General features: G+C 37.1%; 3 protein-coding genes across 3 annotated transcripts; all 3 read right to left on the reverse strand.

Moving 5' to 3' along the window:
• Positions 1-265: 265 nt before the first annotated feature.
• On the reverse strand, positions 266-1,444 carry LOC121502871 (uncharacterized). The gene is made up of 3 exons (XM_041776844.2): positions 766-1,444; positions 530-703; positions 266-469 (listed from the first exon to the last, which is right to left on the reverse strand). Exons 1-3 carry the CDS (start codon positions 1,060-1,062, stop codon positions 299-301), a joined length of 642 nt encoding a protein of 213 aa, XP_041632778.2. The 5' UTR covers positions 1,063-1,444; the 3' UTR covers positions 266-298.
• Positions 1,445-1,491: 47 nt separating this feature from the next.
• Positions 1,492-2,279, reverse strand: LOC108076136 (uncharacterized). The gene is made up of 3 exons (XM_017168864.1): positions 2,022-2,279; positions 1,793-1,966; positions 1,492-1,721 (listed from the first exon to the last, which is right to left on the reverse strand). The coding sequence occupies exons 1-3, from the start codon at positions 2,277-2,279 to the stop codon at positions 1,551-1,553; spliced, it is 603 nt and encodes a 200-aa protein (XP_017024353.1). The 3' UTR covers positions 1,492-1,550.
• A 492-nt stretch (positions 2,280-2,771) lies between these two features.
• LOC108076137 (uncharacterized) lies at positions 2,772-3,524 on the reverse strand. The gene is made up of 3 exons (XM_017168865.3): positions 3,294-3,524; positions 3,058-3,231; positions 2,772-2,997 (listed from the first exon to the last, which is right to left on the reverse strand). The coding sequence occupies exons 1-3, from the start codon at positions 3,462-3,464 to the stop codon at positions 2,827-2,829; spliced, it is 516 nt and encodes a 171-aa protein (XP_017024354.1). The 5' UTR covers positions 3,465-3,524; the 3' UTR covers positions 2,772-2,826.
• Between the last annotated feature and the right edge of the window lie 9,375 nt (positions 3,525-12,899).

The following is a 12,899-nucleotide window of genomic DNA, read 5'->3' on the forward strand; positions in this document are numbered from 1 at the left end:
CTCTGTTCGCCGCTCAAAGGTCAGCGGTTGGTAGTTGAGGTCATCTGGGCATTACCTTACATAAGTTAGCAGGCGGCTCTCCAAAGTGATGAGCAGCCAAGGGGTTTTTTTATGGTAATTATTTATTGATAGTTCCACAAGTTAAGCAAGTTATCGGCCTTGATCCATCATTATAATTACGTAGCGTTGGTTACATTTATAATTAAAAACCAAAGAGTTTGGCTAATAATGTTATCTTCCGATTTGCATATGCATTAAGCGTTCATTTATTTTATTAGTTTTTCTTAATCTGCTACGATTAGATTTTAAAAAATTCTCCCCTAATTTCGTAGCAGATGTCATTTGGACGCATTATGTTGAACTTGTCAAAAGCCTTATACTGAAGCCGAATTGAATAGCGACCAGGTTTTAGGTATATGCCACTTCCAAATCTGAAGTTTGCCGTATATGTTTCGAAAATGAAAACAGTCTGCAAAAGAATAATCATTACTAACAAGGATAGTATAAAAGCGAATACTATAAATCGTACACCAGGCATTAAGCATTCTTTCTCTATTTCCCTTCGATTTACTATATGTGAGGACCACGACTTGTACCACAGCTGCTTATCATCGTACAGGACTTTGCAGAGATCGGAAACCAGCATATTTAGTATTGTTGGAACCCAGGTACCACGATCAAAGTATTGCACGCTTCCCGTCATCTAAAAAGAAAATAATATTATAATTTAATACTCCAAAAAATATATCATTAATCTTTTAAAACCTGAATGCGATCCGAATAGTCAACTCCATACCACACAGATGTCATATTTCCGGAAACTTGAATACCCTCTTCGACCAAAGTACGGTTAAGATTGGTCATGTCAAGAAAGTCTTCCATAGATAGAGCACCCGGCAAGTCCTTGCATTCATTGTAGAACGTTCCGTCCTCCATGAGAAACTCATACTCGACTTCAGTCGAGTAACAAATAAATTGTAAAACAATCAGTAACTGATAAATCTGCGACACACTGCGACCCATTTTGAATCGAATGAATTGTAATACGAACGATAACCCCATTTTATAGTCGAATTTTCAATAATATAATAATAATATAACCCTGTGTTAATAATCATAATTACTTAGATCGAGATTGTGAAGCTACAAGCTTTTACTGGGCATTAAAATACTAAAAGTATAATTTACAAATAGATTTTAATCAATATACTAGATAATTCCAAGATTTGTATGTATGAAGTATTTACGCCCACACCGGACATGGTACTAAAGTCTGTAAAAACAGATCACCTGATACCCAGAACATAAAGGACCTATTTGATTTAACTAAGCTTAGATAAAGGATCGAAAGAGCTGTTAATAATTAACACATATTACAGTAACAATTACTAAATTAAACTATATTATTAAAAGGAGATAAGGTTGAATCTTTTCCATGCTAAAATAATAGTCACAAATCTTTTACAATTAGAATTAAAAAAATCAGTCTACTAGGCCTTGTATACTTTTTATTATTCTTTGTATCAATAACCACAATGTATTTAATATGATTAGACCTTAAAAAATTCGCCCCTTATTTCGTAGCAGACTTCAGTTGGACGCTTTTTGTTGAACTTGTCGTAAGCCGTAAACTGAACCTGAAGTGAATAGCGACCAGGTTTTAAATATATGCCACTTCCAAATCTGAAGCTAGTCGGATATGTGTCGAAAATAAAAACAGTCTGCAAAAGAATAATAACAGTTAACAGGGATATTATAAAAAATAGTATATATAATGCAACAAAAATCGTACTCCCGGCACTTTGAAACATTCTGTCTCTATTTCTTTTCGATTAATTATATGTGAAGACCATGTGTACCAGGATTGCCTTTCATCGTACAGAAATTTGCAAAAATCGGGAATCAGCATATTCAGTATAGTTGGTACCCAGGTTCCACGGTCAAAGTATTGGATACTTGTGGCCATCTTTAAGGAAATTAACATTGTAATTCTGTATAATTCATCTATAATATTGTAAGACCTGAATCCGATCGGATGGGTCAAGTCCAAGCCACGTAGAGGTCATGTTTCCCGAAAATTGGAGACCTTCCTCGGTCATAGCAATATTTAGATTGGTCATGTCAAATAATTCCTCCATGCCGAGGGCATCCGGCAAGTCCTTGCACTTCTCGTAGTACCTTTCGTCCTGCGGTATAAACTCATATTCCACTTCAGTCGAGTAATAAATAAATTGGGAAATCAATAGAAACTGATATATCTGCGACACACTGCGACTCATTTTGAATCGAATGAATTTTAATACGAACGAGAACACTATTTTATAGTCCATTTTTCAATAATATAACCCTGTGTTAATAATCATAATTACTTAGATCGAGATTGGGAAGCTACAAGCTTCATTAAAGTATAAAACGTATAATTTAAAAATAGATTTTAATCGTTACATTAGGTAATACCAAGATCTGTATGTATGATATATTTATACCCATGCCAGAGATGTCAACAAAGTGTGTCAAAACACATCACCTGATACCTAGAACGTAAAGGGCCTAGTTTACCCAACTGAATTTAGATAAAGGATACAAAAAAGTTATTTTGAAGCACTATATTTTATACACATATTTCAGTAACAAATTCTATATTAAACTATATTATAAACAGGTGATTAGGTTTTATCTTAGCCATGTTATAAAATGATCACAAAACTTTTACAATTAAAACTCTTGAAATCAGTCGACTAGGTCTTGTATTCTTTTTATTACTCTTCGCTTCAAAACCACAGATTCTTCCCAAATTTCTTTTTCTTTTGATGTCAAGCAATGTATTTAGACCTTAAAAAATTCGCCCCTTATTTCGTAGCAAATTTCATTTGGACGCTTTATGTCGAACTTGTCGTAGGCCGTATTCTGAACCCGAATCGAATAGCGCCCAGGCTTTAGGTATATGCCACTTCCAAATCTGAAGTTTGCCGTATATGTTTCTAAAATGAAAACAGTCTGCAAAAGAATAATCATTATTAACAAGGATACTATAAAAGCGAATACTATAAATCGTACACCAGGCATTAAGCATTCTTTCTCTATTTCCCTTCGATTTACTATATGTGAGGACCACGACTTGTACCACAGCTGCTTATCATCGTACAGGATTTTGCAGAGATCGTAAACCAGCATATTTAGTATTGTTGGAACCCAGGTACCACGATCAAAGTATTGCACGCTTCCCGTCATCTAAAAAGAAAATAATATTATAATTTAATACTCCAAAAAATATATCATTAATCTTTTAAAACCTGAATGCGATCCGATGGGTCAAGTCCGTGCCACACAGATGTCATGTTTCCGGAAAACTGAATACCGTCTTCGACCAAGGAAAGGTTTAGATTGGTCATGTCAAACAAGCCTTCCATAGGTAGAGCCCCCGGCAAGTCCTTGCATTCATTGTAGAACGTTCCGTCCTCCATAAGAAACTCATACTCGACTTCAGTCGAGTAACAAATAAATTGTAAAACAATCAGTAACTTATAAATTTGCAACACACGGCGACCCATTTTGAATCGAATGAATTTTAATACGAACGAAAACCCCATTTTATAGTCGATTTTTCAATAATATAATAATAATATAACCTGTGTTAATAATCATAATTACTAAGATCGAGATTGGAAAGCTACAAGCTTTTACTGGGCATTAAAATACTAAACGTATAATTTGAAAATAGATTTTAATCGTTACATTAGGTAATACCAAGATCTGTATGTATGAAGTATTTACGCCCTCACCGGACATGGTACTAAAGTCTGTCAAAACAGATCACCTGATAACCAGAACATAAAGGACCTATTTGATTTAACTAAGCTTAGATAAACGATCCAAAGAGTTGCTAAGAATTAACACATATTACAGTAACAAATACTAAATTAAACTATATTATTAAAAGGAGATAAGGTTTAATCTTTTCCATGCTAAAAAAATAGTCACAAATCTTTTACAATTAGAACTCAAAAAATCAGTCTACTAGGCCTTGTATACTTTTTATTATTCTTTGTATCAATAACCAAAGATTCTTTTCCCGTTTCTTGTTCTTCGATATCACACAATGTATTTAATATGATTAGACCTTAAAAAATTCACCCCTTATTTCGTAGCAGACTTCAGTAGGACGCTTTATGTTGAACTTGTCGTAAGCCGTATACTGAAGCCGAATTGAATAGCGACCAGGCTTTAGGTATATGCCACTTCCAAATATGATGTTTGCCGTATATGTTTCGAAAATGAAAACAGTCTGCAAAAGAATAATCATTACTAACAAGGATAGTATAAAAGCGAATACTATATATCATACACCAGGCATAAAGCATTCTTTCTCTATTTCCTTTCGATTTACTACATGTGAAGTCCACGGCTTGTACCAAAGCTGCTTAGGATCGTACAGGATTTTGCAGAGATCGTAAACCAGCATATTTAGTATTGTTGGAACCCAGGTACCACGATCAAAGTACCGAGTGCTTAACTCCAACTAAAACGAAAATAACATTATAATCCAATACGGCTTGATAATGCATAATAAATCTTTAAAAACCTGAATGCGATCCGAATAGTCAAGTCCATACCACATAGATGTCATATTTCCGGAAATTTGAATACCATCTTCGACCAAAGTACGGCTAAGATTGGTCACGTCAAACAAGCCATCCATAGGTAGAGCCCCCGGCACGTCCTTGCATTCATTATAGAACGTTCCGTCCTCCATGAGAAACTCATACTCGACTTCAGTAGAGTAACAAATAAATTGAGAAATGAATAGAAACTGATATATCTGCGACGCACGGCGACTCATTTTGAATCTAATGAACTGCAAATTTAAACGCAGTCTCCGATTTATAGTAAAAATTTCAAGATTATGTATAACTACGACCACTGTAATTTAGTTAGAGTTTTGAAAAATCACGCCTTTTCTGGGTACTCGGAAACTAAATATATAATTTATAATTAGATTTAGAATCAGATAATGTAATCTAACGATACCTTAATGATTCTGGTAGTATAATATTATTATAATAATAAAACCTTTCATCTTGTTTTATCTTAAATCAATCTGCAAATTATATGTTTTTTCATTTACAACTAATAAATGACACACTTTAACGTTAGATAATTATCGGAGTTCTATAATTAATCATATCTACAAACTAATAATTATTTCCATTAAAATCGAGTTCATATAAATAGGGCTTCACGATTCAATAGACTTTATTTAACCAAGGATGATTCGTGGATATCTTTTGTTTTGGAAACTACTGCTCCTCCCAGTGTACCTGTTGCACTTTTCCATGGGTATTCAGTACGAATTCCTTCTAGAGGACGAACGCATCTTCAGCGACTGCTCCGACAAGCCACCAGGAACCTTCAACTCGCACAGCTTATTCGATTTAAGCAACATGAACTTTGCTATGGATGATGATGGAGTTGCCATTTCCGGCAATCATACACTCATATGGGATGTCCAGCCATCGGACCGCATAGAGGTGAGTGTCTTAATAATTTCACTCAACTCTAGAGATTACTTAGAATATAAACTTTTAGATGGCTGGCAGCTTGCGGTATTTTGATCGCAGTACCTGGCAACCCACAACGCTCAATATTTTGAGCAAGGACCTTTGCAAAGTCTTGTACGATCACAGACAGATCTGGTACGACCTGTACAGTAAACACATAGCAAACAGACCGGATATCGCGGAAAATTGTATCAGAGTGAAGGGTGTAAGAATAGCTTATACACTCCTCTATATATTTTGTTGTATAATTAACTATTGATTCTTTGCAGACTACATTCATAATGGAATCTTATAAGCTGGATCCACATATTGGTCTTGGCGTTCCATTGAAGCCCGGACGCTATTCAGTTCGCTTAGAGATTTCAGCATACGATAAATCGAACATTAAAGGACCGATCTCTATATGTGCCGAAGTAAAAGGCGAATTTTTTAGGGTCTAAGAGAATGTTAAGGAGGTCATACCACATGGTTATATAAAATACAGAACAGCTTGCAATCAACTTTATTATTTATAAAGAAAATAATTATTTAATAATATAAAAATATTATTCAAAAGAAAATTTAATTCCAGCCACCGAAACTCCTCATTTGTGCATGCCGTGCAACTGCACTTTTTCATTGGTATTCCCGCAAATGGTTCGCGTTCATTTATCAATATTTATAGCATTTAATGTGCAATTTGCATTTCTTAATGAAATTACACAAAAATTATATATAAATCAACATAATTTGAGCAACGTGCAACGCGGCACGCTCAGTTGCCTGCCTGCCTGCCTGCGTGCCAGGCGGCGAGTATCGATATCGATATGGCTGGCCCTGTAATTTCCGCTTAATTTGCTGCCATTACCACAAAAATGCATTAAATGCGAATGCAGCTGCCGGGACAGATAGCCTTTAAATGCGCTGCAATTATTTGCATTGCAATTTTAATTGAGTGTTAAAATATTTGCGGCCACCTGGTGCGCAGTCAGCCCGCGGCCGATTTCGAGGCCAGTGAAATATGGCCATATGTGAATGTATCTAAGCCGTGATCTCTGGCCAAAAGTCTCCAAGGAGCTGCATATAGCAGGGCGCAATTATCCACTGGCACTGTGATCAGCCGTCATTTGCTCCCTTGGTGATGCCTGCGACGTTCATCCTGTCCATATATAGCCAGTCCAACTGAGTCATCTGTGCGGGTGCATTAATACATTGAGTTGGGGCCCATTATAGTGAAGCCTGCAACTGAAACTGCAACAGCTTTGGCCTAAGCACGCATATTGAGAGAAAAATCTAGCAAAAACTAAACCTTGAAGGCTTGATTTTATAAATTTATTAATAAAAGTAAAAGGAATATGGAGCTGGACAAATCATATTATAGATTATAAACAGAAAAAGTATTTAACTATAATAAATCGAGGTATTTTTTAAATGTCAACTCAAAATATATAATATTTCTGTGTGTAATTTAAATAAAGGAATCAACCTTTATTTTTTAAAATTCTTAAAAGAATATGTCTCAGAAGTCCTTAGCCCTTAAACTTTGTATTTTCTTAAACCTTTACTCAGAAAGCCTCCTGAATTTTCTCCAGTGTACACACACACACACACAATGGCTTTGGGACGGGCCTGTCGATTTCATTTGATATGCGCCTTTGGGCCATAAAATTTGACACAAACCCAGGACACACAGTGGGCCCAATGTCGGATTTGGAGGGAAGAGATGAGAGTGTGTGGGGCCGGTCAAAGCGTTGCTCATTTGCAGTCGTTATTAAATTGCGTTTTTCCCCAAAACATGACTGAAAGGGGATCAAGGGGGAAAACTGCACCATCACCAGCACCAGCTGGAGGATCAGGATCAGCAGGATGGGGGTTGGCATTGGCAGGGGGCACTGGCATTTTAATGAACTGATGCATTTGGGCAACTGCAGCCCGAACTGCAGGCCCCTTTGTGCATTTATTTGTTTGCATTGGCACTGATTGTATTTGCATTTCTGTGTGTGTGTGTGTGTTTGCTGGTGGTGTGCCGGCATGTGTGTTTGGGTGGGTGTGTGCCATTGGCAAACGTTCGATTTGGTGTAATGAAATTTTCTAATCAAAGCGTTTTGTTTATTTGCATTCGGTCACTCCCTCGGCCTCTCGGTTTTGTTTGGCTTGTTGACTGCCCGCCGCACAGAGTCCATTGTTTACATTGGGTCAAAGGTTGTCACTTGTGCAAATACTAATTAGTTGTAATTAGGTTTTACATATGCACACCGACCGCAAAACAATTGCCCTGAAAGTGAGGCCTTCGACTGGCTCAAGGCGCTGCAAAATGGATTATTCAGTAAGGAAATTATTTAACAGAGCTTAGAGGGTTGTTTACTAGGGAATTATACTATATAGTACTTAATTTATATACAGAAAATATAAATTAATATGTATTTAAACTCAGTTGCTAAAAAAACATAAAGCTTAATTGATTAATTTCTCAGCAAACCTCAACAGAATCCTTATCCTTTATTTTCTTTTAATTTTCAAATACAATGAAATAAAAATTGACTTAAAAAAACCTTTCTTAATTTCCTTTTTTCCCGCCTTGGTTTTCCCAGCTTTCTAATTTAATCGGCCCAATGGAAAACTGCTTGGCTATGCATTGCTTTTCATCCGGGCTTGGCCTTAATCGCTTTGATCTGGCTCAGCCTCGGCCTGGTGTCCAATTAAACGGCATTTTATGCGGCCAATTTGCATATATTTTGGGCAAGACAGGAATGGAAACAATAAGCCATAATTTATATATAATTAACTCTATTCCCCGTTTGGCGCCACACAAAGTCTTTGAAAACTCATTTGAATATGAAATTCATATTCAAATTCAAATTTTCGCAGCTCCAGAGGAGCTATTCCATCGCATCCCCTTGGCATCCTGGCGCAGCGAGTTCAATGAGGTGTTAAACCATAATTTGCACAAACGCTTGGCTGAGCCATTTTCCCCAACACCACCTCCTCCTCCTCGTGCTCCTGCTCCTCCCCCTGGCCCTACCTCGCAGCTTTTCCCTCCTTACCGCACATTTGCATTTTGCGCGCTTTAATTTTTACTTTATTTCTTTTCACGCGATTTTTTGTTGGATTCTTTTTTAAATATTTTCGAGCTCCATTGTTCTTTTGCCCCAAAGTGTTTGGCCACAATTACGCAATGAAGTCGAACCGGTGTACAGTGGTCAAAAGGAGGCTTTAATAGCCAACATTACAACTGAAAAAAAAAGTTTAAAATAATATTTATATTTTTAAAACAAAGTACAGATTTTCAAGCTACCCATCAAGGCTAACATATGGTTTGTATATCCAAATTTAAGGTTGATATAAATCCACTGTAAATGCGTGGGGTGTGGGCTTTTGATGCATGCCCCGCCATCACAGTTAATCGCCATGAAATTTGTGGCCCATAAAATGGACACTGGCCACGCGTAATAGTCAAATTTTATTAGCTTCAATTTAACAATTTGTGGCTAAGGCCACTCTCCCCGGGGCTTTATTAATATTTAAACAAGGCAAACATTAGACTTATGACCGCTGCGCCCTTAAGGACTTCATCTCACCTGGCGCTGCTGCTGTTGCCAATGAGGATTCCGCTCCAAAACAAAAGGAGCCGCACACCATTTTAATTTTTCACTTGGCTGAGTGCAGAATTAAGACATTAAACGAATGCGTCGCCCGTCCCCTTCTCCATAATGAAGTTGGCGCTGACACAGCTGTGCCAAAATCCTCCGTCCGTCCCCATCCAGCCAGCCTCCATTTCCATCCAGGCTTCCACATCCAGTGTGTCTGCCCGAATGAAGACTTTTCCCTCCCGAACAACTGATTTTAATAACAGTCATCCGCTGCCGCTGTGCATAACGATGCGTAACCGTCGAGAATGGCGGAGGAGGGCGGGGTCCGGGCCACGTTATGACTTTGATTCATCAGAAGGGAAAGTGGCTGGGAGACAGCGACAGCCGCTGACCTGCACTGGCAATTAAATGCTAGACAAAAATCTGTATTTAAAACCTTAGTTTTTCATTTAAAAGTATGAAAGACTTTTTCAGTAGCTTTCCAATTTTAGATAGCAAAAAATATAGTTTAACTCACCTTAAGTTTAGCATACAATTTTCTCTCAGTGTTCCCTCTCCTTAGTGGCATTTGCATACAAATGGGCGTTGGACTTTGACGCATAAGTTCAGTGGCAATTTGCTTATAAAACGTATTCTAATTGCCAGCGATTCCGCGGCAGGTGGAGCTTCCTCGCCACACCCGCACCGCTCCACTCACTTAAAGCAGACATGGGTTAAGCGCTCAACGCTCCTCTGACTTAACCCATGAAATTCACCAACCACACTCAACGACGGATTCTGCGGAAAATCCGCCACCCTTGTCAGCGTCAGTAATAAAACTTTATTGAATTGTATTGATTTTAAAATTATTACCATTGAGGCGGAAGTAATGCAATGTAGCCGTGCATATGTATGAGTGAGTGTAGCTGGGTATAGTGTGCGTTCTGTGTGTGTGTGGGCGCTCAAGTGTGTTCTAGCAACGGCTGTTGGAATTTAACAAACCACAACATTTTCATTATTGTGTGCAGCTCAGTGCAAATAAAAAAGAAAAAAGAGGGAATAAAGCGAGCCCAAACAAAGAACTCAACGAAGGGGGATTTAGCAAAGGGGTGTCGGGTATCCACCCCCTCGAGAAGCACCCCTTTGTCGCAGTCTCAAGTGCTAAACTCTTCTTTTCACTCGGTGCCCTGCAAAGTAGGCAACGTTTTCTTGGAACGCCACACACACACACACACATGCGCTTGATCCAGGTTTTCCCTTTTGGTTTTTTTAATGAAAATCTAAACGCTTATTGTAATTTTCCCTGTTTGTTCTCTAACGGTTATATATATATATTTTTTTTTTGTTTTATTTTTCCAGCAGCGAGCGCTGTTGTTGTGTATTATTTGAGTTCGGTTTGGCACGTGCACAAATGCAGCTAATCGAGTGTGAAAATTGCTCTGGGTTTGCCCCAGGAATTTTCCTCTTTAAAGTCTGGAAAAAATGCTTTAACATTGGTATAGAGACTGGATAATTTAAAAACTAGAAGAGTTTCATTGGTTAAGTAATGGAAATATTTCAAAAATTTGATATAATCTTTAACGAAATTTAAAGATTTTTGGTTTTAAATACTATCAGTTACAGTATTCTTAAATTCTCTTATCCCAAATATCCTACACAAGTGATTCTTATAATAAATAAACCAGTCTTTGACACAGCAGCTTCAATTCTAATTTAAAACAGGAAAGAAAGCTTACTTTGGCCAGCCAAAGTTTGTAACCATTAAAATATATCATAACTAAGCCAAAAATGCATTAATTTCGATTCGAAAAGCAGATTTGTGTTAGTTTTTATTAATTTAAAAAAACTGCATACCAAATTTAAAATTTTAAGAAATCAAAATTTTTAGCCAGTTTTGCTAATTTTAATGATGTAACCCCTTATCAAATTTCGCAAAAATGGCCAAAAAATCGATTTCTTCCGGACATGTCTAGATAGATTCCCCTGTTGATGCTGATCAAGAATATATATGGTTTATGGGGTCCAAAATGATTCCTTGACTTAGAAAAATATTATTTTGTATTATAAAATCAGATTTTTTATATTAAAAAACTTCTTGATTTTGTTTAAATTAACAAATTCATAACTCGGCCAAAAGAACATTAATTTTAAATCGGAAAACTGTTCTGTGCAAGATTTTCTACAGTTAATAAATCTGCATACTTCATTTAAAAATTTTGAAAATTCAATTTTTTATCAAAATCAAAAATTTTAATGATGTAACCCCTTATAAAATTTTGCAAAAATGGCAAAAAATCGATTTCTTTCTGACATGTCTAGAAAGATTCCCCTTTTGATGCTGATCAAGAATATATATGATTTATGGGGTCAGAAATGATTCCTTGACTTGGAAAAATATTATTTTGTATTATAAAATCGGATTTTTTATATTAAAAAACTTCTTGATTTTTTTAAATTAAAAATATCATAACTCGGCCAAAACAGCATTAATTTTAAATCGGAAAACTGTTCTGTGCAAGATTTTATACAGTTAATAAATCTGCATACTTCATTTAAAATTCAATTTTTAATCAAAATCAAAAATTTTTATGACGTAACCCCTTATGAAATTTCGCAAAATTGGCAAAAAAATCGATTTCTTCCTGACATGTCTAGAAAGATTCCCCTGTTGATGCTGATCAAGAATATATATACTTTATAGGGTCGGAAAGGTCTCCTTCACTGCGTTGCAAACTTCTGACTGAAATTATAATATCCTGCAAGGGTATAAAAAACCCTAAAAACCCATTGACCATTTTTTTTTTGGGTACCTCGTTTCTTTCCACCGCATATCCTTGGCATATGCAAATTCTTACGTGGAACTAGTTTCATTGGACAGCCGCAAGAGCAGCTCTCGGTTTCAAAGCCTGCCGATTCATTTCCATTCATGTTATGCAATTCAATTGTGAAAGTTGCTGTCCCAGGATCCCGCTTAGGCGTTGCTTTCCCGCTTATGCATATGCACAGGACCCGGTTGAGTTGCCTGGCCGCGTTCTTTTTGTACTCTCGCAGAGCAGGGAAACCGGCATACCCTGAACAAATACCAAGAACACTTACTTCAATCTATATTTCTGTTAAAATGGTTAAGTAAAAACTTTTAAGTTTAAGAAAAATGAGACTTTTAGACATCAAGTAAAATTTATAAAGATATAAATCAGAAATTATTTTATTTTATTTATTGACCAATTAAATTTATTTTCCAAGAGTATAACAACATCTGCTTGACCACGTTAGTAACCTTTCTCGCTCACCTGTTTTCCCGTTACAGCCAGAGGTCCACATCTGCGGTGGGTTGCTGCTTCTGCTGCTGCTTCCAGCTGCTGCCTGCGGCCAAAACTCCGTTGGCCCAGAGTTCCTAACTGGGGGCTAAGCCACAGCTTCAGATAGATGCAACCCCTGGCTGCATGCACCCACCAGCTTTTCCTCCAGCTTTTCCCCTGGATTTTCTCCTAGATTTCCCTGCCACTTTGGCCCGGCAGCTTTTCTCCCTTTTGTCCTTGTCGTGTAAAGACAGCACTTGCGGTCGAGTTGATCTGACCGCTTGTCCGGGCAAGCCATAATTATGCAATTTCTTGTCAACATGCTCTGGACGGGAAATGCACAAAGTCCAGCCGGGTGTGTGCCGGTGTGCATCGTTCTGTGTGGCCAAAACAAAGACTTGAATGTTTTAGCTTCTTGAAATTGCCAGACATTTAAAGGCAATTATGCAGAGTGAGTGTTGGGCTTGCCCTCCATCTCACAACTTTTTGCGGTG

This window comes from Drosophila kikkawai, chromosome 2R (assembly GCF_030179895.1).
Source record: "Drosophila kikkawai strain 14028-0561.14 chromosome 2R, DkikHiC1v2, whole genome shotgun sequence".
In the NCBI taxonomy this organism is placed as follows: Eukaryota; Metazoa; Arthropoda; class Insecta; order Diptera; family Drosophilidae; genus Drosophila; species Drosophila kikkawai.